This window comes from Rhea americana, unplaced genomic scaffold, assembly GCF_003343005.1.
Source record: "Rhea americana isolate MKP2758 unplaced genomic scaffold, rheAme1 scaffold_6, whole genome shotgun sequence".
NCBI classification, from domain to species: domain Eukaryota; kingdom Metazoa; phylum Chordata; class Aves; order Rheiformes; family Rheidae; genus Rhea; species Rhea americana.
In genome coordinates, this window is record NW_028186756.1 from 9208529 (window position 1) to 9222885 (window position 14357).

The following is a 14357-nucleotide window of genomic DNA, read 5'->3' on the forward strand; positions in this document are numbered from 1 at the left end:
GTGATCATCTAGTGTAAGTACACTTGCACTATTTTTTTTTTTTTTTGATTAGTTTCAACTTTGTGCCTATTTGGAAGATGGAGGAGTCCTTTCAGTATGTAGAACAAAATCAAATTCTCTCCAAAAAATCATGAATCATATTTTAACATTTTCAATTGAATTTTTACAAATTTTGTTTTGCTACTAACACCCTTGATCTGGTTGACCATGCCTTTACTTAGAACTCAGTGAAACTATTTGAAGAAAGAGCATATTCAAGGTAAGAATAGTAAGGCAATCAGAAATAATATAGCCTTTTTTTTTTTTTTTTTTTTTAAAAAGAAAGCTTCTTTTCTTACCCCTCCCTTCTCTTTGTTTTAGTCTGAGTCAACCTCTTTTTTCCACCAAGAAAACAGAGCTACTTCATCCTTCACTATGCTCTTGCTCAACAGTAGTACTACCTTCACTAATGCATTCCTCAAGCGAGGGTTCAGGTTTTGTCTCTGGTGAACTACTGAATCCAGAACCTTCTGGTGCAAGCTCATCTTCATCGTATATAATATCTTCTGGATTTGGTGGTGGTGGGCAAAATTCCTCTGTAGGAAACATTTCTTGGAAAATAGTCTCAGCCTATTCAGAAAACAAAACATGAAATAAACTTTACCTTGAAATGCAATACCTTGTAGCAATATTTTACTGATATTTAAGATTAAACTCTCTTCTTTCAAATCAACAATGATTTAATACTTTGACAGTAGCATTAACACATGGGAAATCCATTTCTCACTGAAGTCCTCAAAAAGGCAATCTATCTTTTTAAGTTGCACAACTATCAAAGTCAYGGTATATATATATGTATTTTTCTTAATGGTAATCATTCTACATACTACACTGAAACTGAAGCAGCAAATTTTCTGCAAGCAGAACGATCTTTTCCATTGCAAAAAAATCCATAGCTCCAGTCAAATATTAARAGACGTATGTGAAAGATCTGACCTCTTTCCAGAGAGGAGAGTGCATTTCAAGTGCCCAAAGCCAAGAAATTGTTTACATGTGCAATCTACAACATCTCTCTAATGCTCTCCTTCTTAAATTTAAAAAGTTATAAAGAACTCCACTTAGACACGACGAACCTATATAGCTTCCAATTCTGTTTTTCTGAACATATTTACAGCTCAATGGAAAACTATTMCCATCCAATTGAGCACTATCTTTGAAAAATATGTATGTATATTTGTATACTACATATTTATCATTTACTCAGAAAACACATCTAACGTATTATGTGTTTGCATCTACATGCACCTATTGTGCTTTTCTGAAAAGAACAACTGTATACGCAACTTTTATTTAGACAGGAAGAGAGTTACTTTTAACATACAGCTCAAGGATTTTTTTTAAAAGACATTTATTCTCTATGCCATCAAGAAGTAGAAATTAAGCACACAGAAGGCTACGATGTCAAGTTCTTGACCGCTGCAGTAAAAGACTTTAAGAAACTTGTTCTTGGTAACATCAGGTTTGTTGCTGTTGTAAGGTAAGGAATACAACTACAAATTCTAGGGAAAAAAGAATCCAAATAATACAATCTTAGAATTCTTGCAAACCAAAAGTTTTATAGAAATAAGAAACAGGAAGACAAAAATCCTTTAAAGAACCTAGGAATACAAGGAACTCTGTTAACTACTGTTAAATTGATTTATAGGTTATTTGTACAAGGATAGCCTATCTAAAGGCTTATCATTAAAAAACGAGATAGAGGTGTTTAGAAATTTATTTCCCGAATCAACACATACTTCAAAGATTTTCATAATATCAGGCTTTCTTTTCCATGTCCTTAAGTTTCTAAGGCAAATAGAGGCAAGAGATACAGATACTAGTCCTGTTTTGGGTTTCCACAAAGGTAAAGACACATTGCCTCTTGATTTTGTCTATTTAGTAAAGTGTGCTCTAAATAAGACCTGTGATGAGAGTTCCCACACAGACAAGAATACATTTAATCTCTATGTCCATACTATTACCAGACACTGCATTGAAAAGGCTGGCAATAGGGTCACTTAATGACAACTGCAAAGGCTGATTACATGATGTGGACTCCTGGACAAGAGGGAATTGTTTTCAGATTAATATATCATTGAGCAYGTACCAAACAGCTTTCTGTGATAAACTTCACTGCCCACCAGCACTGCATTTGTATCACCAGTGCATAGATGTAGGACTCACTTTTTAACTGCTTAAATGACCCTGTCGAGTCTCAGTTCAATTTAATTTTTTATTCTGCTTCCTAAATTTCACTCTTCCATACTCCCTTAAAGCCACTTAAAAATAGTTGTAGATTAGCTTAGGAAGAAACATGCCCAAAACTCTATCYTTTACTTCCAAAGCATGTTTTTTGCAACTGTAAGACCTTGATACGTTTGGGAAAGGTGATGGTGGTGGTGGGTGCAAATATGCTACATCCTACCTAAAGCTAAGTTTCTGATAGCAAGAAAACACTTTTTAGGCTATTTCAAGTTTGCATTTGTCCTTGTTATTTAAGAGTATTAATGAAGAAAAGTACCATATTTTGCATTAAACATAAGACAAACTACAGTAGACAAACATTTTCAAATACAGTTCTGAACAAATTATTCTGCCTCCAATTAGTCAATGAATATCCAGTTCAAAAACAGTCAACAATTATGAGGCTGAATATGGAAAAAATTTCTCAGTATACAATGTAGGACATCATGACATTGATTATACTTGAACAATTTAATGTATATATTGCTTTCAGGTCTACCAATTTTTAAGTTAACCTTATCCATTTGAAGTCATGCAGAATAACCAATAATAATTTAACAGCCCCTTCATTATAACACTTTGATATTTACTGTAAGTAATTAATTTAGTAAATAGTTTTTTCAATATTTTATAGTTAAGTGTACCAGCTTTCAAATATGTAAGGCTGAGTTAAGCATTAAGACACAAACACGTAGAACACTTGCACAGATATTCTTGTTTAATAACTGCTAAACTGCTTTAGGCTGAATAAAACTACTATGTTTTTTACAGTTTTGCTCTATCATGAGTATCTTGATAGCACATACACAAGCTCTATGGGCTTTCATTATAACTTTTATAGAGAACACTACCAAACTAACAGTAGTACAAAATACAATGCAATTCTGTAACTGGGAACTTTTTCTGGATTACAAACAAGAGAAAGGACAAATGCTGGCATGGCATTTTTGTACTTCATCTTGTGCACAGCCTTAGAAATCTGAAATACTTCACGTAATATTTTGTATTATTTTAGTGCAAGATAATTCATGACAGGCTGTAGCAGTGGAAAAAATTGAAAACTGGGAGACAGATTCTATCCAGATTCTTGATCCACATATACAGGATTTGAAGAAACCATAACCAGCACTTTACATTTCACTTAGCTTACTGTCAGGGCAGGTAAGTGCAGATGTCAAAACTARAATCAGCATTATACTAGAAATTTAACACTAAACAAACTAAGAATTAAATCACTTGTACAGTGAGCTGTAGATAGATAATCATCTCTAGAAAATGTGGTACTGTCACTAAATAATTTATCAATAYAGTCAAAGATCATGGCATACAGAAACACTAATGGTAATGTATATTTAAACCATGAAAAGTATCCCTAAAACAGTAAAAAGCTTAGAGAATTCAATCTAATTTTTACAATCAGTTCTATTTCTAAGAATAGAATAACGGATACTCAGTACAATTTTTTTTTTKTAATGTTCCGATTCATAAGTTTGCAAGTATCTTATGTGGAGATTTTGATCCCATTGCAAGGTACAYGAGAGCAGCTTTGGGGGTGGGAGGCCATGGGGGCGTACCAGCGTACWTGTACGCGTTACCTCCGTCCTCACTTGCCGGGAAGGTACGTGCACGCTAGCTGGGAAGCGTTCCGAGTCTTGCTTTATCTGCCATCTATTCTCCCCGCCGCTCGGCCCCTGCCACTTTTAACTACAGACACGGTTCACACTAAGATCTTTTTCACTCTAATTAGCGTCTACTTGTTTCAAAGTTTAAAATGGATTAAAAAACCCGCAACTTTTACTCTTTCTGAAAGTCAGTCTGTCAGGYTCCTGATCCTTTCTTCTGAGATCTGCTCAGTTCACATCTACCTCGCTGACAGTCAACAGATTCCACAGGAAGGCAAACTACAAGACCTTAGATACTTAAATACAGCTTGGTCTACAATGCCATTACTTGTATTGATAAGAATTAAGGGCTGTTAAGCAAAAACAAATTTAAATGCAAGAAAAGATGGCTGATCATAGAATTAGAAATAGCCATAGTATATCTTATTTAAATCATTCTATTTATTGTGTGAACTGTATTGATCATAAATCCAAGTTTGTTTTTAAATATATTTAAACAGCTTTTGACTTGCATTTTTAAATGGTAACAGTTAAAGAAAAAAAACTCCTTAATTTAAAGAAATTCATTTACAATTTAAAAGCGCTGCCATAGCAATTGTCTCGCATTATTTTTGTCTTTACAATCCTTTACCCTCCTGGGAGGCAAATTACTGCCTTGTAAAGCAAAATGAAGGGTACTATTAGCCCTTAATTATACTGTTCTAACCCTACAGTTCAGACTATGTCAGCCTTTCCATTTTAAAATCTTATTTTAAGAGGTTTATGACTTGGTCATAAACCAAAAAAGACCTTTAAAAATAACTAGAGCTAGTTAATCCTATAAAGGTATAGAAGTGTGTTAGCTCTAAGAGCACCCTGACATCAGTGTCGAGTGCACAACAAGAAGTTCACGTGAAGTTCTTTGTGAATTTCTGTGCATCTACCCTCAATGGTCCAGGGTTCCTCAACATTATGCTTCCTGCTAACAGAGGAGAAGGCTATTTCACCCTCTGTCTACCTAWCCAGTTTTCACTCTTCACCTCTAATTTCAAAGCACTAGTTGCTTGTCTTAAATTGAGCTTTGGTAGGCATGTTAATGCCTGCTACTACAAGTCACAAATAGCTTTCAGTTCAGGATTCCAGTTAGCAGGAACCAAATACACAGATACCCAAATATTGAGGACTAAAAATCAAAACTGAACGCGAGTTGTCATCAAATATTTTCTTGAGGTAGAGTGAGATACCCCTCAATTTCTTCAGAGACATAATTACACCATACATTTTTAACACAGTATTAGTAAGGCAAAGAGAAGAAAGATAACCTGCGATAGATAGTTTAATGCACCTCTACCTAGTATTTCTGCTGTTTTTTAAATAGATTTCTGGCCATGTCGAGTACTAAACTTCAGTACTACTTTGACAATTTTTCTACAGTTTAACGGTAGACAGGCTTTTCTGATCTTTTTTGATTTGTACTACTTCCCTGCTACTTTACCTCCTCTGCAAGCTTACAGGTGAAAGACTGCATATATTCTTCCTATATTTCTGAATTATTTGATAGTTTTTCCTTTCCACAATATTTCAGCAAATAACCTTCTGACCAAGATCATCATTTTTAGGTACTACTGCCTTCTATATTTCCTCTTTGTCCTTTCAGACTAGCTGCTACTTCTAATATTTCTATACTAATCATCATTTTCTGAAGTTTTTTCCATTCTTGGTAGCACTGACATTCACTTTGCTTGTTATGTAACAATTCTGTATGTTTAGCTATAAAGAAGCAAAAATGTTTTAATATTAACTACATAGCATAAAACAAGATTATGCAAGAAAAAAAAAAAAAAAAAAAAAAAAAAGAAGACTACATTGGACCTTCTTAGGCCTCTGAAATGAAAGTTCTACAACCAAAATGATTAAGTTGCCTAACCTGTTTGACAGCACAGTCATTTCCTAAAGCAGAGTCTGGTCCAGAACAAACATAAACATTTGAAGGTAAGCCATCATATGTATTTCTGTCAATGCCTGAAGAATCTCTCATGTTGAAGTATACAGCCCAGAGGACTCGAGGTTTTTCCAGTTTTTCATTTTCAGTCTCTAAAATGGAAAAAATGTTTCCAATAATCAACGTTCATGTGCAATAACAGAAATATGGAATTAAGCACATCAGAAGTCAATTTATAAGCATGAAATTACTATAATAGAGTATAAATATATATTTTCAAAAGGCCAACAAAGATGTACTAATAGCATTTTTAATACATTCTTTTTATAAGGTTTCTAGAAAGGATTTTTGTAATTAACTATTTAACATCATAAATCTTGCTAGCTTATTGCACACTTTAACTTTCTTATCTTAATCAAAAGAAGTCCTTGAACCCATGATTCTTTCACATGCTGTAAGTTACCAAAGAAGGGTTCTTTTCACATGGTTATGTACTAAATAATGCTCCCATTTTCAAGTTGCCATTTTTCAAGTAAAACACATTTACTATATTTTCACTGTCAGTATTTTCCTTTTAATTTCAAGAGCAAATCATGTAACATTTTTGTTGCTTTGCCTTGAAAAGAACAACAAAAATAAGGGAAGGGAGAATAACTGTATGTATCCCCACATTTAAAGCCCTGAAATCAAATTTCGTATTATTTCATTTAAAAATAGGCAGAAGTGGTAAATTAATCCAGTTATCCATTAGTATATTTAATTTTACTTTCTACTTTTTTCCTGAGGTGCTTTTGATCATACTTCTATTTTCTATTACAGCTGCAAGCATGCAAATTTGATTTATTCTGTATAAAGAATTCTAAAAAAGAACCAATATCACCATGACAAGCACAAAGAAACTTGGTCTAAATATAGTACACAATACTCATTATGCATACAAAATGACCATAAACCATGTCTTGCTTGTCCACCATCTGTACCATTTTGTAGTTACTTCGTACTTTATATATAATCCCTCTAAACATCATCAGCAAAACTTCTGAGAAAACGAAGGTCACATCATCATCATCAACAGTGCAGAATGCAACAGAAAAACACACAACACAGGTTCTGAGCTTAATAGATACTATTTTTTGGGGCAAATTTGCTGTCCCCTTTTTGGTATTTCAGTTCCTCTAAAATAAATGATGCTTGTAAAAGACCTTGCAAGATTTACTTCTTTCCAAGGAAGAAACTTCTACATAACAATGACATTCATAATAGTATTTTAGTTGAATTAGGAAGGAAAAAAAAAGAGATAAATCTATGCTATTCCTTCAGCATAACTGCCAAGTACTTAAAAAAAAAAAAAAAAAGAGAGAGAGAGAGAGAGCGCAAACCATATTGAACAATTTGAAATATAAATTAAATTCATCAGCCTGTGAAAGTCTGAGCCTTACTACAGGGTAAGATGCTCTTTAATATATTTAAAAGTTCACATTGCTCATAAAAGTTACTTCTTCCTCATTTAGGCAGGAAAATGAATGGAGTCCTCTTCTCCAGGTGACTTTGCCTCTTTGACCTGCCATGGCCCAGTGCTCACTTTATCTGGTGATTCATTTTCAATAACTCCAACAGTATTTGTTCTGACATTTTAATTAAAATACGACCACTACCTCATCCTGATGATAAAAAGGCCTATGTGTCAGTGAAAACTAGCTTTTCAGTGCCTCAGTGCACCTGAGGACCCCTCTGATCACAGAGTTTCTACAGAAGAATTTCAGTCAGGTTTTAAACAATATATCATTTCAAAACTGGATCACTTTAAACATTAAGATTAATGCTACCCTCTCCCCCCGCCATGACTAGAAGACACTAAACCACAGGCTAATCTTTTCTTCACCATTCATACAAACACACAATAGTATCTTCAAAATGCAAGCTATACATTAAATATTAAAACTTGAAAAATACTRGGCTTTAAATGAACTAATATCAAAACAAGAAGTGATTGCAACTACTCAACCTATTTATTTTTTTAATATTTATTTTTATATTTACCATAAGTCCTAAGTAATTGTTTTGTAAAACTGTATACTACAAACCCAGTAAAACATCTGACTCTTTGGGTTATCAAAACAAAGTTTGCCTTTCCAGATATGGAAAAGGAAGAAAATGTATATTATTTAATATTTTACTTCCTATTCAAAGCACTTTGTTGTCTAACAAAGACAATAATAAAACATTTGCTTGTTCTTTAAAAAGGAAAGTACAGAAAAAGCAAAGAATGCAGAAAAACAAAACTGTGAGAAGCTGAAGTCAAGCCGTCACAAAATTTTGTTGTTGGCTGCAGAACTCTAAGAAAAAATAAAGACATTGGATACGAAACACTTTAATACTAGAAAACTCGACTTTAATACTAGAAAACTCTACCTGAATTCAGGAAGTTAAGAACGATGTATGACAGTAAATATTATAAGCAAACAGAATATTAGAATTATGAAATACATCCACATCTAACCTCTACATAAAATCATAAACACTTTCACAGGCAACTAAACATTAGTTTTCCACAGAACCACAATTTACTATATTTAAGTATGAGCATTCTATATTTAAAAAGGCTTTATCAGAGTAAGAATAGAGCAACAGCTTCTATGATCGCACTACCTTAGAAATGAACTCATTATATGGGCTTCTACCCAAAAATATGATTATATTCAACATCTTGGGATTAAATTTCAAAAATTTCTGTCAAATGAGCTCAAATTATCTCTGGGAGAATTTCTTTCTTAGTAAAAACTGCTTTGTCAGCAGCTACTTTCCTCTTGGACTATGGAATTGTTCATCTCAAGGTCAAAGCTCAGAAAAGCAGCTGGTAAAGTCTCCTTTAATACAGGCCCAAAAAACGCATTACTGGAGATAAGAATGACTAGAAATCTCTCTGCCTTCCCAGTAACATCCTAGGGCACAACTCCTTTACACTTCAACTTCTTTAAAACAAAATCCATAGAACTAAAAACAGTAAAGAAGAAGGCACTTAAAGAAAAAGACTGAAAGAATGAACAAAACAGTTGGAATAGGAGGCAGCAAAAGAAAACTAAGAAGCTTATAGCCCTGAATATATTTGGCAGCTGGAGGGGAAAAGCAGACCAATAGCTTTTTGGATTTTAAGATCATTTGTCAGAGATGCATACAAGTAACAGAAATCATGAAATGCAGAACAATGGGAAAAAAAATTTAACAGGTGCACAGATTTTCTTTTAATTGCTGCATCTTTGAAAGACAGAGATGTCAAGAAGCAAATACAGTTCCATGAAAAAAAAAATTCAAAACTAAAAAGCCATAGGCCCTAGACATTTATATCCATGGTCCTGGTATACTGAAGTTAAACCATAGTTGAAGAATACTGGAAATACTAGATCATGAATAGTGAAAACTGACACCAAATCATCTCCCTCTCAAAACACATTCCTTTGAAACATTGACGTCTGAGTAGCAGTTCACAACATATGTTGATTCTGATGACGGATTCAGATGTTCAGTAGCAGCTATTTTAGTTAAAACATATTTTTATATTTTTATATAACTATATTTATTTTGGCAAGATAATCTCTTATTTATTTTTACCTTTTTCTGTTTCAGTATTTAGATTGAATAACTTCTGTACGACAGGCTCTAAATCTTCTCTAGCAGTTTTAGTTGATGGACAGGTTAAATGAACTAAATCTGTTAAAAAGAGAACAGAAATTAATTACAATTACCAGYACAGAGATATATAAATATCATTTACAATTTCTGAAAGACACAGTAGGCTTTTAGAAATCACTGCTCTTCACATAAATCACTTCCTTTAACCCAGAGAAGTACTGTTACGGAAATTCATTCTCTCCCTCTCTCTGTGTGTGTGCGTGTGTGTGCATATCTATATAGATASGTATATAAACTCCCACACAAATGAATATATATGTTTTTAGAGATGGAAATTTTCTTAAGTATCTTATTAAAAATCTGCACAGTCCTCAAACCACTGAAGCTGCAGGCTGAAGTACTTTAAAACAGGCACTAGGTATCATATCAGCTGATGTTCATGTACTTAAAATGTTAAGTGCAATTGCAAAATAATAATTTGCTACAAAATGACTTCTAAAAGCATGAACCTCTTACGGTATCATCCACTATGCAACACATGAAGCATACTCATTCTAAGAGAAGTCATTCATTCCTTTTCTGAGAAGTATAGCGGTCAACAAATGAATCTCACAATTATCTCTCTCCTCCATATAAATTGGTAAAAAGGAACCACAATGTCAATAGTGCAGAGAATATTATTCTAGGAATACGCGTCTTCAGATAGCAGGAAAAAGTATGTTAAAAAAAGTAACAGAAAACTGGATGAACACCTCATTTTTTTTAAACAAACAATCGCTAGAAAGAGCAAGAACATTCTTGATCACTGCCTTAATAGTCAAAAAGTGCAATAACACACTAAAACCACAGATGTCATCACTTCATCATTTTAACTCTTTGGTCAGGCCTGCACTACCCACAGATTAAGTCTGGGTGGACAGGAGTAAGTAGGGAGGCATCTTTCCCCACTGAAGAAAGAAGTGTGAGCAAGACTCATTTCTTTTATTGTGCTAAAGAGTAAGTGGGAAATGAATAAACGTGTTTCAAGTCACAGCTCAAGTGAGTTTATTCACTCATCTTCTTATGGGATTAGAAAAACAATAGTTTTGTATTAGAATATGGGCGAAATTCAGTTACATGCACTAGTAAATACTTATGATGCTTGGAAAACTGATTTCAAGTACTTGATTGTAAAAAGTGCTCTGTGCACATCAGAAACAAACCATAGACTACTGCAATCCTATACTGAAAAAAGATGATGCTGAAAAATATTTGTGACATAATTCACAATTTTGCTCGAATAATACAAATTTGACATTTAGATTTCTTGTTCACGTACCTGTTTTCATGAAAATAAAGCGTCAGCATGTTCCATGGGGAAGCTTTTTAGCAACTTCCTTTGTTCTGTTTTGCAAATAATCGTTTGATATAGCTCTTGACCCATTCTGTCCAACTGGTCTCTCCTCAGATAGAAAGGCAGCTACTCTGCTGCATTATCCCATCTAATTTTACATCTATTCAGATACTTTAAAAGCCTCATTTTAAAGCTTTTTGTAAATCTGCATCAAGGGACCTGCTTACTTTTGAATAGCTGTATGGAAACTCATTAGTAGTGACAGAAGTATTCTTCACAGCATCATGAAGATGTTTAACAGATCTTTCTGCAAGTTTTCAGCTGAATTAGGTTTTTCTTCATTGCTATACAACTTTGATCAATTTAACAGTAATGAATAGCTATCATAATAGTTAGTTACTTCAAATTCATACGATGTTGTTCTTTTAACTTTGAAGTCTTTCTATATTTGAGTCATTATTTCATTTACCAGTACCTCATACATATCTTGAATGATTTCCGGATCTCCCAGCCCCAGTTACATCACAGAAAGTATGACATTGACTCCAGAAGGACCAGAATTTTAACTTTTTTTTTTTTTTAAAAAAATTACATATGCCAAAGGTTATCTTCAAACACTAATACTCCCTTTTATGTTTAGCCAAGAACAAATATGAACTCTAAAAGGAAGATATTCTAAAAGTAAATAAAGGTAGGTGTAATAACGAAAATCACCCTGTAATCTTAACTAAATGTTTACTACTTCAAATACTGTAATACTATCTGTTTTTTCTTAAAAAAAAAAGCTATAAATCTTTAAAGTTCACATCATTTACTTTCTATAAAATAATTTTTATTATCTTTAAGGTTATGGCTATGAGTCACAGTCATCAGTATATATTTTGATTATATTTGATTTACTCAGGTATAACTGCATTAGTTACAGTGGTTGCCAACATTTGTCTTCAAGTAATTCTTCTAGCAGGAAGAACGATGAGTTTAGTTCATGATTTCATCATTGCAGTCTCAATTTTTAGGGCAAGTGAAGGAGTTTGGTTCCACTCAGCTGGCAATACAGATTATGTGCCTGTCATTTATGTAGTGTGATCAAAGAGTAGATCTTATCTGTATACTTATCTTAAATAATTGTTTGAAGGAGAAATAAGTCAGGTTAAAACACATTTACAGATAATGATGTAAAAGTTAAAAGACAGAGGAAAAAAGACAGAGAGAAAGAAATTTTTGAAATCCACCCTACAACTAGAATTTAGCTATAACAAAAAATACAACTATTAGTATTTCAATACTTTGGTCAAGGCCAGCATTCCATTAGTTTACCATAAAATAAAATCACTAAACTAACAAAACTTGCAATTTAAAAACAAGATGACTATAGAATTATAGAATCACAGAACCAGTAAGGTTGGAAGGGACCTCTGGAGAACATCTAGTCCAGCCTCCCTGCTCAGCAGGGTCACCTACAGCATGGTAAACAGGGTTGCATCCACGTGGGCCTTGAACATCTCCAGAGAAGGAGATCCCACAACCTCTCTGGGCAACTCGTTCCAGTGCTCCGTCACTCTCACAGGGAAGAAATTCCCCCTCATGGTCAGGCAGAACTTCCTGTGCTTCAATTTCTGCCCATTGCCTCTTGTCCTGTCACATGGGACAACTGTAAAGAGCTTGTTCCCGTCCCCTTGACACCCTCCTTCAGGAACTGGCTTTCTTGGCCACAGGAGCACATTGCTGGCTCATGGTCAACTTGTCATCTACCAGCACTCCCAGGTCCTTCTCTGCAGAGCTGCTCTCCAGAAGGTCAGCCCCTAGCTTGTACTGATGCCTAGGGTTACTCCTCCCTAGGTGCAGGACCCTGCACTTGCCCTTGTTGAACCTCAGGAGGTTCCTCTCCGCCCAACTCTCCAGCCTGTCCAGGTCTCTCTCAATGGCAGCACAGCCCTCAGGTGTGTCAGCCACTCCTCCCAGCTTGGTATCATCAGCAAACTTGCTGAGGAGGCACTCTGCCCCCTCATCCAGGTCACTGATGAAGAAGTTGAACAGGATTGGATCCAGGACTGAGCCCTGGGAGACGCCACTAGCCACAGGCCTCCAACTAGACTCCACACCACCGATGACGACCCTCTGAGCTCTGCCTTTCAGCCAGTTCTCAACCCACCTCACTGTCTACTCATCTAACCCACACTTCCTGAGCTTCTCTAGGAGGATGTTATGGGAGACAGCGTCAAAAGCCTTGCTGAAGTCAAGGTACACAACATCCACTGCGCTGCCCTCATCTACCCAGCCAGTCATTCCATCCTAGAATGCTATCAGATTGGTTAAGCAGGATTTCCCCTTGGTGAATCCATGCTGGCTACTCCTGAGCACCTTCTTTTCCTCCATGTGTCTGGAGATGACACCCAGAATGAGCAGTTCCATCACCTTGCCAGGGATGGAGGTGAGGCTGACCGGCCTGTAGTTCCTGGGTCCTCCTTCTTGCCCTTTTTGAAGACTGGAGTGACATTGGCTTTCTTCCAGTCCTCAGGCACCTCTCCAGYTCTCCAGGACTTTTCAAAGATGATGGAGAGTGGCCTGGCAACAACATCYGCCAGCTCCCTCAGTACCTGTGGGTGCGTCCCATCTGGGCCCATGGATTTGTGGATGTCTAGCCTGCCCAGAAGGTCTCTAATCCTTTCCTCCTCAACCAAAGGAAAGTCTTCCCTTCTCCAGACTTTCTCCCTCATGTCCAGGCTCTGGGATTCTTGGGGGCTGCGCTTAGCAGTGAAGACTGAAGCAAAGGAGGCATTCAGCAATTCTGCCTTCTCTGTATCCCTTGTCATCAGAGCCCCCACCCCTTTCAGTAGCAGGCCCACATTTCCCCTAGTCCTCCTCTTGCTGCTGATGTATTTGAAGAAGCCCTTCCTGCTGTCCTTGACATCCCTTGCCAGACTCAATTCCAGCTGGGCCTTTGCCTTCCTTGCCGCATCTCTACATACTCTGACTGCATTCCTGTAATTCCCCCAGTTAGCCTGTCCCTTCTTCCACATTCTGTGTATTTTCTTCTGTTTGAATTTGGCCAAGAGCTCCTTGCTCACCCATGCAGGTCTCCTGCCCCTATTGCTGCACTTCTTACTCACAGGGATGCACCACTCTTTAGCTTGGAGGAAGYGATGCTTGAATACTGGCCAGCTCTCCTGGACCCCCCTTCCTTCTAGGGCCTTAACCCATGAGATTCCTCCAAGTAGGTCTCCRAAGAGCCCAAAATCCGCTCTCCTGAAGTCCAGGGTTGCAATCCTGCTTGTTGCCTTGCTTCTTTCCTGAAGGATCCTGAACTCCACCATCTCATGGTCACTGCCCCCAGCCTTCACATCTCTAACCAGTCCCTCTCTGTTGGTAAGGACAAGATCCAGCAGGACACCCTTCCTTGTAGGCTCCATCTGTGACAAGAAGTTATCATCAACGCATTGCTGGAGCCTCCCGGACTGTTTGTGTGTTGCTGTGTTGTCCCTCCAGCAGATGTCAGGGTGGTTGAAGTCCCCTATGAGAACCAGGGCCTGTGATCATGAGGCTACTTCCAGCTGTCTGTAGAAGGCCTCATTGACTTTCTCTTCCTGGT

The 14357-nt window shown here is 36.3% G+C and overlaps 1 protein-coding gene across 2 annotated transcripts in view; it reads right to left on the bottom strand.

The window, feature by feature from the left end:
• Positions 1-318: 318 nt before the first annotated feature.
• The window catches only part of CHM (CHM Rab escort protein), a 77154-nt gene continuing 63115 nt past the window's right edge, over positions 319-14357 (bottom strand). For both annotated transcript variants that reach the window (XM_085319630.1, XM_085319629.1), the window contains exons 13-15: positions 9415-9513; positions 5791-5957; positions 319-609 (exon numbers count right to left, since the gene is read on the bottom strand). In XM_085319630.1, coding sequence (XP_085175756.1) covers positions 403-609; positions 5791-5957; positions 9415-9513 — 473 coding nt within the window. In that variant the 3' untranslated portion in view covers positions 319-402. The remainder of the gene's footprint in view (positions 610-5790; positions 5958-9414; positions 9514-14357) is intronic.